The sequence below is a fragment of the Protomyctophum parallelum genome, assembly GCF_964188405.1.
Source record: "Protomyctophum parallelum genome assembly, chromosome: 22".
Lineage (NCBI taxonomy): Eukaryota > Metazoa > Chordata > Actinopteri > Myctophiformes > Myctophidae > Protomyctophum > Protomyctophum parallelum.
In genome coordinates this window covers 31,382,095-31,396,668 of record NC_139714.1, presented here as the reverse complement: position 1 = coordinate 31,396,668, position 14,574 = coordinate 31,382,095, and the positions used below count along the sequence as shown (strand labels likewise).

Sequence of the window (14,574 nt, the reverse complement as noted above, 5' to 3'; positions counted from 1 at the left end):
GAGTAATGAAGTATAGTTGTCGTAGGCTACAAGTACAACCAGAATCCATGTATTGTCTCTCTCTGACGTCACTGAGCGTTTCTGTCTCTGGTGGGGGGGTTTGCTCCATAGACACAGGCTAATTTGCATTGTTTGGGGATCATGTTAATCTGGAAAACAGACAAATTTGCAATTGCGAGCCTGGCCATGCCAAGCTATATTCATAACGTATGTAATGTATAGGCTGTATACAGTGGTGTCATATGTGGTGATTTATTTTCTGGCACCACGGAACGTCACGCTCACGCACACACGTGCGTGCATGTGCACATTGCACACAGAACAGCTGCATAGCTGTATGCACATGCTGTAGTGTAACGACCCTGCAAAATGTTTCTTTATTGAATAAAATCATATAATTATGTCACATACATACATACTTCTGCAAAAGACCCAGTAACCTGCGCAGACAATGTGGCTAGATTATGTTACCTGGCACTGGCAGACCAGACCGGCAGGTATTGGGGGGTACAGTACAAAACATGAACATGCATATATATATACAGCCTAAAAATCAGAGAGAGAGAGAAACCGTCAGTGACGTCAGAGAGAGCGAGAGGGGGAGAGAGAATAGCGACGGTGGAGAGAATGTGACGGTGGAGATTTAGACAGCAAATAGAACACGCACGCGCGCGCGCGCACGCACACACACACACAACGCACGGTCGATCGATGCCTCATCCTATCACACGACTGGATGCAGGCGGCATGCAGCAGCGGACTTCAACGGGACTTTGAAACAAAACAGCCACATCTGGGCGCGTTGTCGGTCGGTCGGGGACCCCCAGCGGAGGAGAGCTGCAGGTAGGTGCAGACTGAAGACCAGACGCAGGCTGTGCTGCTGGGGAGACATTATTATGGACTATATTATGTGAACAGTGTTAACAGCCGTGGACGGACGACACAAAGCAGGAAACCCAAGAGTTTGTGTGTCGTTTTTTGTTGGTGGAAGAAAGAAAAGAAAAAGGAACTGGAGTTTGTTGCGTGTGTCATTTGTTGCCTCCTGCTGCCTGCCCTGGTGGGTTCGTCCTGTCGAGTCATCGGCTTGGTCGGGGAACGTAGTTAGAGAGAGAGAGAGAGAGAGAGACACACACACACACACACACACACACACACACACACACACACACAGATACCGAGAGGCTACTGAGACACTGGACTGTCTCTCTCCGTTTGTCTGTCTGACTGTGGGACCAAAACAACTGGGAATATTCCGAATGGTTGAAAGCGGATTTGTTGTAACCTTTTTAGACCTCATGTGCAGCAGCGAAAAAAAACGAAACCCCAAACGGGACACATGGGGGCGGCTGGAGAAGCTTTAAGTGTGTGGTGTTGTTGTCGTGTCTGTTTTGGTTCAGAAAACAGGGAATACTGTGGATTTAAATAGATTTTCATTGCAACGCGGGTCCGAGTATCAGCCTTCCGGGGACTTGGGGGTGTGAAAGGAGGCAGTAGAAGCGGATTATTCGGTGCGGATGGAAGAGGAACTGAGACCAAAGAGGAAATAGAACCGCACTACCATCAGCCAAGCGAGGGAAAGCTGGTTCTTTTGGCCGACGGGAGGTCGCTGTTGGTCGGGTTGGGGCTGGCTGCACGTCCCCCCCGGTACCGAGAGGGTGTTTTAAACGTTGTGATGTTTGTTGACTTGGACGGCTTCCCCCCCCCTCCTACTGTGCTGATTTGAACGTGACGCACTGATAATCTTTCTGCAAAATGTTTTCATGCAGCCTCGAGTTTCTGCAGAGGAGTTTGCGCTCAATTTAGATCAAGTTTGCACACGTTGAAGAAAAAGAATGGCTTCTGCAGCACCGCTGTGAAAGGTAACAATCTGTTTCATTTTGCAACAATTTTAACGGTTTATTTTCAGTTCCAGCGCAGGTTATTTGGTTAAAGTTAAACCGTAGCAATTCTCGTTAATTGAGCTTAAAGGGTGTACAGAAAATATATCCACATACATAATATACTCTCAGTCTCCGAGTTACAAATAGATGTATTGTATCATGTATTGACGCTAAGAATTTGACTGTGTTGCCTTTAAGGCAAAGTTTAGTTGATCTCTGCGAGCCTTCCTGCAGTAACTAACTACACGACTACTACAGTAACTTACATTCAATCTGCAATGATAACGTTTATCTCCCTTCACGGTCAAATTTCTACCATTCAACCAAAACAAAAAAAAACCATTCTTGGCCATGGGATCGATTTTGGGCTATATCATGATCCGGTGTCCTAGCCGACATCCTAATGAAACAGTCAATCCTGCTGCTGTATAAGTTATATTATACTAACATACTCGTCCATATTATGTTCAACTAACGTTTTTTTTTGTTCCCCACCAAAAAATTTATAATAAAAATAATTCATGAGTGCCCCCGGGTTGCCGCTTTAAGCGTGAAGGCGCTTAAGTAACGTTATTAATTACAGATGAAGCGTGCCGCCCTTCACTCACTCTCCTTGCACGCGGGTTCCTCTGCGCCGTGCGCGTTGCGCGCGCGAGGCCACGCTCGTCGCTAATAGGTCTACGTTTATGTAGGTTACACAGAAAGCGATAACCTGTTGAATTGTGTGACCCCAGAGGTTGTCGTTTGCTGTTTTCACCCGCTGTTATTATTGATTAATTAGCTCATTATTGTAATTATTAATTATAATAATAATAATGCTGTTATCATAATTGCTGCTGATTGTGTTGATTTTAACTTATGACTATTATTCTGTCTGTACAGTGTCATAAAATCTATTAGAATTATTAGAATTACAGTCGTCAAACCAAGAACACGCATTAAAGATTAATTAGCCGAAATTGCTCAAGTCGATAGGTTACCAATATGGGCATAACGACTCGCCAGGCTAGGCTAACTCAAGTGCAGCGTGAAATTTCAGGTACTTCTGCCTGTCTTCTGGGACAAAAGTAAACAAGAAATAGGACGGTTTACCGCTTTATTATTTACGAAATTAAAACCAGATTGAAACTGTCAAGAAAGGTGTTTGTTAGTTTGAACACAGCATCCAACTGACAGCAGGTAACCCCTCTCTCTCTCACACTCACACTCACACACACAACCACACACACAGACACACACTCCCCTTTTGATTACTGTCTTCCAGAATCAATGGTGGTTCGGTGAAACGTGATTAATTTACTTTAATAGTTAAGTTTATGTTTTTAAGATTTTTGGACTGGGGTTTCAATCTTTTAGGACCGTGTTTGTATGTAGGCCTACTAGTTATAATTATTATCTGTAGATGAGTATGGCATCAACTGCGGCAAACTGATTTCAAGACAAAGCTGCAACTCATTACACTACTAATGTAAGAGAGAGAGAGGTGGAGGGGGGGGTTTGAGAGAGCCTGCAATTAGGCTATTTCGCAACACCTGGGCGTGAGAGGCACCACTTGCGGGGTGTGACAAATAATAGTCGATTAAATAGATTCGTTTGATTGTTGCACAATGCACTACTAATTATGACTAACGGTAGCATATACCATTTCCCAAAGCATTTGTGGTTTGTGTGATTTTTGAGGAAACCATTGGATTCCATGCGATTCATTTCAGTAGGCCTATGGTATTCAAGATTCAGTATTTTATTAATTAAAGCTACCTCATAGAATTGTAGCCTACAAAATAATAAATAGCTGATGAGGAAGAACAGTAATTAGCCTAAGGAATAACAACAAAGGTATAGTGAGAAGATATAAAAAATGTAGACAATAATCATAATACATTATATGAAAATCCATTGGTTATAACTGACCAGTATGGTGGGGGGGAAAATCATCTTGTAGAGACGTTGTTGGTTGTTCTCCTAATTAATAGTTCGCCATGTTTTAATGCAATAGGATGTCCTGATTGATTTGGAAAGAAAGCAACTACCGGTAATCTAAAATGGGTTTGCACCTGACAGTCTAAAAAAAGAAGAAGACGTAGAAATTGGGGTAATTCTAAACACTGGTATGCTTTGTAAAATTGACATCAGTGATGTAAAGTCAATATCATGCTATAAAACATGCAATGGAATTAGACCTGACCTTATTTTCTGATAGAACCTGTTCAACTCTAGCCCTGTAAACATGACTCTCGTATTCATACGAGAGTCATGACGCAACTTCACCCTGGTTTTTGCAGACGCTACATTTACAAATAATTAAAATATATAAACATTCGCATTTCAAATATAAAGTACTCACAAAGTGTCCCACGGGTGTTAGTTAGTAGCAGCGCCAGCGATTAGAATTTCTGCATCCTGCGTTGTTTAATAAAAAGCATTTTTATCCGAGGTGTTATTTTGCCATTGGCTTTCAACTACGCGCCCCTATTGGTCGGGAGGAGGGTGGCACTCGGTGTGTTCGATATAGGTAGGCTGACCGCCCTGCCAATACAGACTAATAGGCGAGTGCGCTCCCGGTGTGCAACTGTGGATTTCCCAAACGAACCCCGTTTGAAAAAAGTAGCCGGAGAGCTCGGACAAAAATGCTTTTTATTAAAGAACGCGGGACGCAGCAATTCTAATCGCTCGCGCTGCTACTAACTAACACCCGTGGGACACTTTGTGAGTACTTTATATTTGAAATCTGAATGTTTATATATACGGAAATCTTGTAAATGCAGCGACTGCAAAAAACAGGGCAAAGTTACTGCATGACTGTCATGATAATTATCATGGCAGTCATGTTCCAGGGCTAGTTCAACTCACTCCAAGCCAGGGTCTATCTCCTTCCTCTGCCTCTCGATCTTTTCTTCTATACCACTCATGTCTGTCATCCTCTCTCACTCTGCTTCCTCGCTTCCATTCTTTTTATTGCTCTTTGCAACCCCTCCCATTCTCTAGCTTTCTTGTGTGTCACTGAACCCCTCTCGTCCCCCGGCACTCTGACATTCCCCTGGTCTATATCCTCTCTCTAAGGCTAATTGTGCTCTATGCTACAAACAACATCTCTCTCTCTCATATCTTTCAGTGTTGTGATGAAGTTAAGGTCAGTCAGATTTGCCAGTTGAGACTTGGGAGCTAATTTAGGTTCAGGTCTCAGCGAGGCCCTGACGTAATGTGTGTGTGTGTTTGGGGTTCTTATGGTAACTAAAGCCTGACTCTCACAGCTATATGGCTATATAATTATGGCTAGTAAACACATTTAGAAAAACAATTAGTTGGACAAACAATTAGTTGGGACTGGTAGAAAGGGAGTCTACCAACGCGCCTCAAGCCTGAAACGGCTGATCCGGTGCTTCACAGGTGCAGGGACATCAAAGTTGCATAAGGAGAAGAGACTGGAGCAGCACGGACATTTAGAGTTCAGAGTTCAGAGTCATGACTCTGATGAAGACCGCAAGGTGGAAACGTTAGTCGTTTTTGTATACTGAGCACCTAAATAAAAGGCTCTAAATGTCCGTGCTGCTCCAGTCTCTTCTCCTTATGCAATTAGTTGGGACTCTTTGCATTCTTTTTACTGATGCCTTAATGGGTTTCGTTGGTGTTTGCAATCAAGGATTTATCGAGTCAGGACACCCCCCCCCCCCTCCTCCCCCCTCGCCATTTATTTGATCAGAAGGGAGTGAGTGATGGCTAATATTGATGACATCAGGGATCTCCATATATGGGCTTAACCCATTCTGACCTGAGATCAGATTCATGCGAGGTTTCCGCCGGACACACACTGGTCTGATGAACCCATTCTGACCTGAGATCAGATTCTAAAAATGTCAGTCGTTCTTCGATTTTTTTCAAAAATAGCAGACCTACAAGCTCGTATCGCGCCACTCGGTGGCGCGATATGAGCTTGTAGATCTGCTATTTTTAAATAGCTAAAGCATAACATGATGCTGACACCAAAATGGGTGCCCGGTCAGAATGGCTTAATGGCGACAGCAGGTCGCATTTACTATGACATATCAAGACCTGGGCACCATATATGGGGGCTTTTCCATTTACAGGGTATTTGAGTGATTTCACTGACGGACAAAAATGTACGATTTCATAGTAAAACAAACACATAAATTAGATATGCCTACGCCATGTCGCAAAAATCAAACACATATATTATGTAAATATAATGAGTGATGCCAAATATTTCTTTTCTACCCAGAAACTTGGAAACAGACAGAAATAGCTACACAAACAGCAGAACGCACTGAAACCAGAAGCCTATGAGCAAATCGTACTACTGTGTATCACTGTCAAAACAATTATTTTTGTTAATCTAAGAAAAGGTCATTTTGGGTGTCCTGACCCTTTAAATCCTCATCTGAGTCATATGATATTGAGATCATATGATATTTAGTATCACAGTGCTTAATACACATTCCTGATCCGATCTTTATTTGTCCTAGGACCTAGATAACACAGCTGCACAGTCACCTCTTTTGACATAACAGAGCACGAGAACATGGGCAGTCTAAACAGAAAACATTTGATTATCATTCAGATACGTCGATGGTTGGAAAACACACTAGGAAAGTGAGGTCCAGGTCGATATTTTAGTCACTGCTAAACGGTAAACACACATTTAAGCCACACGTTGTGGGCAATGGCTTTTTATATGAGAGACCGAGCACAGTGGAATTTGAGCCCATACCAATCGGTTAAGCCAGAGCCTTGACCGACTGCCTAAATGTCAGCTATGATATATTCCTACAAACAGGCTAAGGAATTCTGGGAAATGTAGTGGAGTCAGGACTAAGTACTAACCCCCTCTCTCTTTCTCTTTCTCTATTTCTCGCTATCTTTTTCTTAGGCTGCCATCCGGATTTTTGACCTTGTTACAACATCAGCCTCTTCAGGGTTTCTCACCCCCCAACCGAGCAAAAGGACATTAGGTGCTGTCACGTTCGTCTATGTCTTGGTATTTGGTCTCAGGATGGATGACGGGAGTATTGACTCATCGCAGCGTTCAACCCTTCACACCTCCTTCCTTGTCTCCTCCTCTCCCTCCTCTCTCCTAAAGAGAAAGAGCTCTCAGCTTGGTCGGGAGCCATCTGCCTCTGAACACTGCAGACAAGAAGGGCATTGTGGGAAGTGTAGTTCTGGCCGTGTTTGGTGTTGAAACGGTCGAGGCGAGTGACGGGGAAAGGAGAGGTCCCTAAATCCAACTATTTTATTTTATCCCGCCCCTTTTGGTTAGTTTCCTGAAGTTCGATTGGATGTCAGAAGACCTGTTGGCCATAGAGTTTAATAGAAAAGTTTTATTTTATTGATCCTTTATCACATTCAGTTTATTTTTTATTGATCCTTTAATAGCACATCCAGAATGTCTGACAGTGACAGCAGTAGCAAAGTTGTGAAGTTCCTGGCCCCTGCCCCTCCTCCTCCTCTCATCCTCACTCCCTCCCCCCCCCCCGACCCCGCCCTTCAAACTCCCAAGAATGTGAACGGTTCGGGAACCCTCAGTTCAGACTCCCTAGTGGACCAGCTCGGAGACCAGCCAGAGGTCAGGCGGCGCCGCCATACAATGGACCGCGACTCAAGAACAGCCGAGCATCGCTTCTTCAGACGGAGCGTCATCTGTGACTCCAACGCCACGGCGCTGGACCTGCCTAGCAAGGCCACCGTCATCCTCACCTCTCCTCCAGACTGCCAGGGGACGCCCAGCTTCCTCCTCCCTCAGGTACGGGCTGGCGAGCACGTGGGCGGGACCCCGGCAACCGCCGCCCCCCGCGATGCTGCTGGTGTCACCGAGGAGATGCGCACACTAGCGTGTCCAGCTGCGGGTGGTCACGTGTGCGTTGGCGGAGCGCTGCAGCAGCCCGACGGCCGGGCGGAATTAGACGCCGCGGAACGAACTGTAGACCAACTGCCCGGCGTCGCCGCGCCACCCGCGGGCCTGGAGGACAAACCGCAGGCCGGGAAAGACGGGAAAGCGGCAGCGCCTGCCGATGAGAGTGGCGGTGGCGGCTCCCCCGTGGAGGAGAAGGAGAGAGAGCTGTCGGAGGAGGCCAGGGAACTGGCCAAGGCGCGGGCGGAGCAGAGGGCGGAGCAGAGGGCGGAGGCCGAGAAACGAGTGCAGGAGGAAGAGGAGGTATCGACCAAGGCAGTGGGGACGTCGCCGGACGAGCGCTTCCTGAAGTTCGACATCGAGATCGGCCGCGGCTCCTTCAAGACCGTCTACAAAGGTCTGGACACGGAGACAACGGTGGAAGTGGCCTGGTGTGAGCTCCAGGTAGGTCCGCCAGCCAGCACCACAAAACAAACGCACCCATGATGCAATCGTGTCATTTCAGCTCTGTCACTGTGCTTGTTTTGAAATACTTTAAAGTTTTACTTCCTTAAAGGTATGCGCCAGCTCCACACAGTTCAATCCATACAGAAACATGTTGATTACATGTAATGCCAGCTGAGAAAAGTCTAAAAATGACCATGCTGCTTTGCTATACAGTAAATGCTGGTGCATTTAATCAAACAGGGACCATATGATGAGGGTAATATTGTATTATTAATAATTTAAAGATATTATATAGTATGGATTCCTTTTAAGATGAGGCAAAACAGATTTAGATACATTTAAACTTCAATTGGCTGTGTTTGTTAAAATGATAGGACATCATGGAGGATGGCATATGGCATCTTTGTCTGAAGTGTGTGTGTGTGTGTGTGTGTGTGTGTGTGTGTGTGTGTGTGTGTGTGTGTGTGTGTGTGTGTGTGTGTGTGTGTGTGTGTGTGTGTGTGTGTGTGTGTGTGTGTGTGTGTGTGTGTGTGTGTGTGTGTGTGAGAGAGTCAGGTGGCAGGTTGTGAAATTGTGTTCAAGAACACTTCCTGTGTGAACGTTTTTCACAGGAAGCTGACTCACTGCTGAGATAACTGTAATGAAGAGTGTGTGTGTGTGTGTTTGTGTGGATGCTTTTAATTTAAGAAACATTGCCATTGTCCTGTCTGTCTTTCTCGCTGGGAGATTGCTGTCTCACTCTCCTGATGTAATTGGACCAGATGATGTAACCCTTGTGGATTATCGTATGTCGTGTGTGGATGTTTATGTAACAATTTAACCTATAGTGATCAAACATACGCTTGCATGCACAAACAGAAAAACTGTTTTCTGGAGTGCTAGGCCCTGTGTGTGTGTGTGTGTGTGTGTGTGTGTGGGTGTGTGTGTGTGTGTGTGTGTAACCCTACTCCCACCACTCTGCGACATGTCAGCAGTTGCTCACTCAGCGTACACGCACGCACGCACGCACGCGCACACACACACACACACACATACACACACACACGCACACATACACACACACACACACACACACACACACACACACACACACACACACACACACACACACACACACACACACACACACACACGCACACACAGAACCTGGGTGGGCACGGCCACTGGTGAGCTGTGGAAGCATCTGGAACTTGTCGATTTTGTGTGAGTGTTAGAGAAAGAAATGCTGACTTCACAGACAGACAGACAGATACACAGACGGGTAGATGGACAGACAGGTAGACAGACGGATGGTAAAAACAGAAAAGTAACTATTACATTATCAGCTAAAAACTGTGGAAAGAACACAGTACTTCCTATTATGCAAACCATGCTGGCGCTGAAACCATCCTATTGTGTGTGTGTGTGTGGTGAGGTGAGGCAAGGACAGTGAATCACACATATGCTATATGAATCAGGATGACCTCTCTCTCTCTCTCTCTCTCTCTCTCGATCTCGATCTATATCTCTCTATTTCTCTCTCTGTCTCTCAGTTTAGTCCAGTTCATTTGTGCTTCAGTGTCGGAAGATGTCACGGTGCAATTGTATCGAAGCTAACGAAAATATCAGATATAAGCACTTAGCTCATTGCTATGCTATTTATTTTACAGAATTAATCGAGTTGCAAGATGTGCTGAAATTTGGGAGAGGACCGGCGTGTTCCTCAGCTAAACGTATATTGTGAAGTCTAGCCCATTCTGAACGGGAACCCATTTTGGTGTCAGCATCATGTTATGCTTTAGCTATTGAAAAATAGCAGATCTACAAGCTCATATCGCGCCACCGAGTGGCGCGATACGAGCTTGTAGGTCTGCTATTTTTGAAAAATCGAAGAACGACTGACTTTTTTTTTTTAATCTGATCTCAGGTCAGAATGGGTTAATCAGACCAGTGTGTGTCCACTAGTGGAAACCTCGTATGAATCTGATCTCAGGTCAGAATGGGCTAGAGCCTTGTTTTCTAACCTGACTCCGTCAGATTGCAGCAGTATTGAGTTCACACGTTCCCTCAGGAACCATGAACCTGAAGCAGTGGGGCATAAATCTGATATCTCCATAATCATTTTGAGTTGTAGTCTTGTTGGGTTGTGTTTACATGTGCGCTGTGGGAGTTGTAGTCTTGTTAGGTTGTGTTTACATGTGCGCTGTGGCACAGCTTCAATATGTCATCAGTCTCACATTGATTTAAAATAGTAAAAAAAAAAGGCAAAGTAGTTTTGGGATAAGGAAGGGGTTTAGCATGGACGAAAATAGAGTCTCTTGTCTCTCTCTCATGTGGACGTAGATAGACAGACATTTATTTATTGATCCCTGTGGGGAAATTCAGGCATCAGCAGCGTTGCACTAACTAAGATTGAAATAGAAATAAATATAAGAAATATGATGAAGATAAAAAATAGGTAGATGTTGTAGGTCTGACCTAGGTTAGTGTAATGTAAAAAATAATCATAATAATTATATAAATACAGGGGCGTAATCAATTGTACAACCTATCACCAGTAATATGGACATACAACAGACTATAGAGTATAGACAGTGGATATGAGACTGATATGTACAGTGTCAGCGAGCCTACACAGTGGACTCTCAATTTAGTAGTGTATTATCCCATTCTGACCTGAGATCAGATTCAAACGAGGTTTCCGCCGGACACACACTGGTCTGATGAACCCATTCTGACCTGAGATCAGATTCTAAAAATGTCAGTCGCTCTTTCGATTTTTCAAAAATAGCAGACCTACAAGCTCGTATCGCGCCACTCGGTGGCGCGATATGAGCTTGTAGATCTGCTATTTTTCAATAGATAAAGCATAACATGATGCTGACACCAAAATGGGTGCCCGGTCAGAATGGGTTAAGATAAGAGATCAACAGACTCAGACTTACATAGAAGACAGTGTACGTACATTTTGTTAACATAGTCATACACGTTCACTTCGGTTAAATTAAATATAAAGTTTGGATTGAATGTATCAAGGAGAAATCATATGATAGAAATCCCTTCATATCTCTCTCTCTCTCTCTCTCCCCAAAATCATTGCTGTTTGAAGAAAGCATGGAACTCTAAAGGCCTCTACATAGTCCGTTTGGTTCCTTGGACACAAAAAAACGCAAGGTTATTTTAGACATGCAGACTCCTTGCGTTTCTTGCGTCGGTCTATTATAATTCTATAATTCTACTCTCCCACTAGATGGCAGTTGGTGTATTTTATTACATGGATGCAATGCGTTAAAAATGTTTAGATTGTATAAACTGTACTGACGTCATGTGCCACTTTTGTGTTGTTATGAGTTGAGATGTAGTTATAACTGTATATAATGAGTTTTACACTATTATCATCAATCGAAGTAGGCTATACACCACTGCCGATCTACAAGCTCACACCACGACGAAGTTTTGCGTCTTTTGCTAGTGCTGTAATCAATGAATCATTGTGTTCACACGGGCATATTACAGTCTAAACGGAAAACACGGTTTGTTGATCTTGTCTGTAAACGGTCAAATTGTCACCAAATGGAAGCATAGGATTAGGAGACACACACACGCACTCTCTCTCTCCGCTCTAATTCAGGACTGGGTCCAGCCCATTCTTTGGGTGACCCATTGTCCACTGGACATAACGTCAGTCCAGGCCTGATAATCACAGACGAGTTTGCAAAGCAGTGCTTCGAACGCTGATGTCATGTTGTCCTGTTTAACTTCCAATATATCCATGCCGATCGTGTTTACGGTTACAAGCCGGCGGAAGTGTTGTCCTCTTTCAAGAGTGGTCGAGCAGAGGAGGAAAAGCCGTCTTGCTCTCTCTCTCTCTCTCTGCTGCCTCCAGGTGGGCAGGGTGTCCTCGACGCAAGGTACGCAACGCAAGCAATTTGGTTGCGTTGGCTTGGGATCAGATCTCAACCCGACGGAGAGAGACGCAAGGCGTAACCGACGCAACGCAAGGGAGGAAGTTCTCTCACCCACCGTTGCTTATGTATTCTTATATAGTCGATTACGTTCGACTCCGTCAAGCACTTCATTCTAATGACTTCCTGGAAATGGAGTGTTGTGATTGGCTGAACTTGGCTGAAAACAAAACTTCAGAGGCATAGGTCGGTCGCGCGTGCGTGACTGCGCGCGCGTGTGTGTGTGTGTGTGTGAGAGAGAGAGAGAGATCTGGGTTTAAAATAGATCTCATCTCTGTGTCTCTTTGCATCAGCGTAAACTGACCCAGCCTTACCAATACTGCTGCACACCACTGTGTGTGTGTGTGTGTGTGTGTGTGTGTGTGTGTGTGTGTGTGTGTGTGTGTGTGTGTGTGTGTGTGTGTGTGCACGCGTGCGTGTGTTTGGTGAGGGTCATTGTCCCACCCACATTCCTCACATTCCAAAGACAGGACGTCAATCATTTGGTGGATGAACCCCTCAAAGGTGGGTGTGTGTGCTTGTCTCACCAACTGGATCCTTATCACTCTTGCATTCTCTCTCTCTCTCTGTCTCTCTCTCTCTCTGTCTCTCTCTCTCTCTCTCTCTCTCTCTCTCTCTCTCTCTCTCTCTCACTCTCTCTCACTCCCACCCTCTCTTACCCCTAGCTCTGTTCTCCATGACCTTAGACAATTACCTCTGGGGAGAGAGAGAGAGAGAGAGAGAGAGAGAGAGAGTGAGAGAGCTAGAGATGGAGGATGTTTTTTTCTTCTTCTGCTCTATAAATAGCAGCGGTGTGATCTGCTTCAACACAACTGGAGCAGAATGAGTGTGTGCGTGTGTGTTTTGTGTGCGTGCGTGCGTTTCCGCATTTCTGACCCAGTGCAACAACTAGGGGATCATCATGGAGCTTCACTTAACCTACACACACTTTTACAATATAGGAGAGCTCAAAAACGCCATCCGTTGGTGCTACAGAATGAAGTCCAAGGTGGAGAAAAACATTTGTTCTTACGCAGGTTAGCTGTCTAGACTCTAGAGCAGGGGTTCTGCTGTGGTACGTGTCGTGCACCCCATGCGCACTCTAGGGGGTGCGTGACATGAAAAGGCTAATGGCAGTTTTATGGCGTTAATTAACGCAAACTCCTGTAAAACACTGTTGTAAGGAGATGTATAGAGCAGCCGTGGGAGTCTACAGCTGCATGTCTCTCAGTGCAGTGACATTCTGTGATTATTTGCCATAATTATATAAAAGTCTTTATCATTTTTGGCCAAATACAACGAGACTGAGTGTTGACTGGGTGCGTCAGCTAGGTCAGGAGGCAACAGGGGGTGCACGGCCAAAAACGTTTGGGGACCGCTGCTCTAGAGCAGGGGTCCTCAACTAGAAATGATGAAGGTCCACAAATATTTGTTTGAATAAGACCGAGGTCCGGTCCCATGCGCGGCGTCCATCGGAGAGCGGGGCTCTATGCCCGTTTAGTATGGTCAAGCCAAGCTTATACAAATCAGATCCCCTTCCAACCAGTGCAGGCCCGGAGTGGAACTCCAAATCCAAATCACACTGCGCCATAATTTTGGGGGCCCTTGGGGGACATTTTGGGGGCCTTTGCAGCAATTTCACATGAGAAATGTACCATCTGATGTTATTTATATTATTAACTTCTTCCCTCCATTAACATAAGACACACAATGTAATTGTGCTGCAGCAACACTGCCTGAATTGAATTGAAATTGACTGTGGCTGGCCTGGCCTGAGCTTAGGAGAGATTTTTTTTTGCTGGCCTGACCTGATGCCTAGGGTCCGCGGAGAGGTGGTCCGCGGTCCGGACGTGGACCGCGGTCCGCCAGTTGAGTACCCCTGCTCTAGAGCAAAGGTTCCCAAACCTTTCAGGCCGCGACCCCCCCCCAAAAATATATATGAACCTGTGCCCTCAGTCAGAGCACCAGAGCTCCAGCGGTTGATTGGCTTGTGTCTCTCCACAACTACCGGTGATTCCTTGTCTTCACTGCCGACACAATTTACTTGAAGCATTCTGTTTAGTTCTCTCCCTGTCAACAACATCAAGCGTTCCTTGTTACCATCTGTGCTAATAAGCAAATGGGCACCATTTACATGGTCTGACTGATGAATCACAGACATCGGCGCTGAACACGCTTTGAGCAGTGCAGTCTGATCCCATTTATCTTGTGTTTGTGGTTATTTTGTCATCCATCAACATCCGAAAAGTAAAATGAGTAACATTTGCCTTGGCTCTGTTGACAATGAAAACCTTTCCCAAGACGATGTTTTAGTACGCCCCACCCCCGCTCCCCAAAAAGAGCATCATCTGTCACTTATTTTGGCTACCGAAGCAATGATGTAGATCAAACAAACAGTTTGATGTGCAGTTCAGTAAACTCGACTGCAAATGGATTTCTGGCAGCATAAGAAAGACATTTA

At 45.2% G+C, this 14,574-nt stretch overlaps 1 protein-coding gene across 2 annotated transcripts in view; it reads left to right on the top strand.

Annotated features, from left to right (window-relative positions):
* The first annotated feature begins 913 nt into the window (after positions 1-913).
* LOC310853533 (serine/threonine-protein kinase WNK1-like) overlaps positions 914-14,574 on the top strand; it is a 144,658-nt gene continuing 130,997 nt past the window's right edge. For both annotated transcript variants that reach the window (XM_083757915.1, XM_083757914.1), the window contains exons 1-2: positions 914-1,859; positions 6,766-8,187. In XM_083757915.1, the coding sequence (XP_083614041.1) occupies positions 7,279-8,187 (909 nt within the window). In that variant the 5' untranslated portion in view covers positions 914-1,859; positions 6,766-7,278. The remainder of the gene's footprint in view (positions 1,860-6,765; positions 8,188-14,574) is intronic.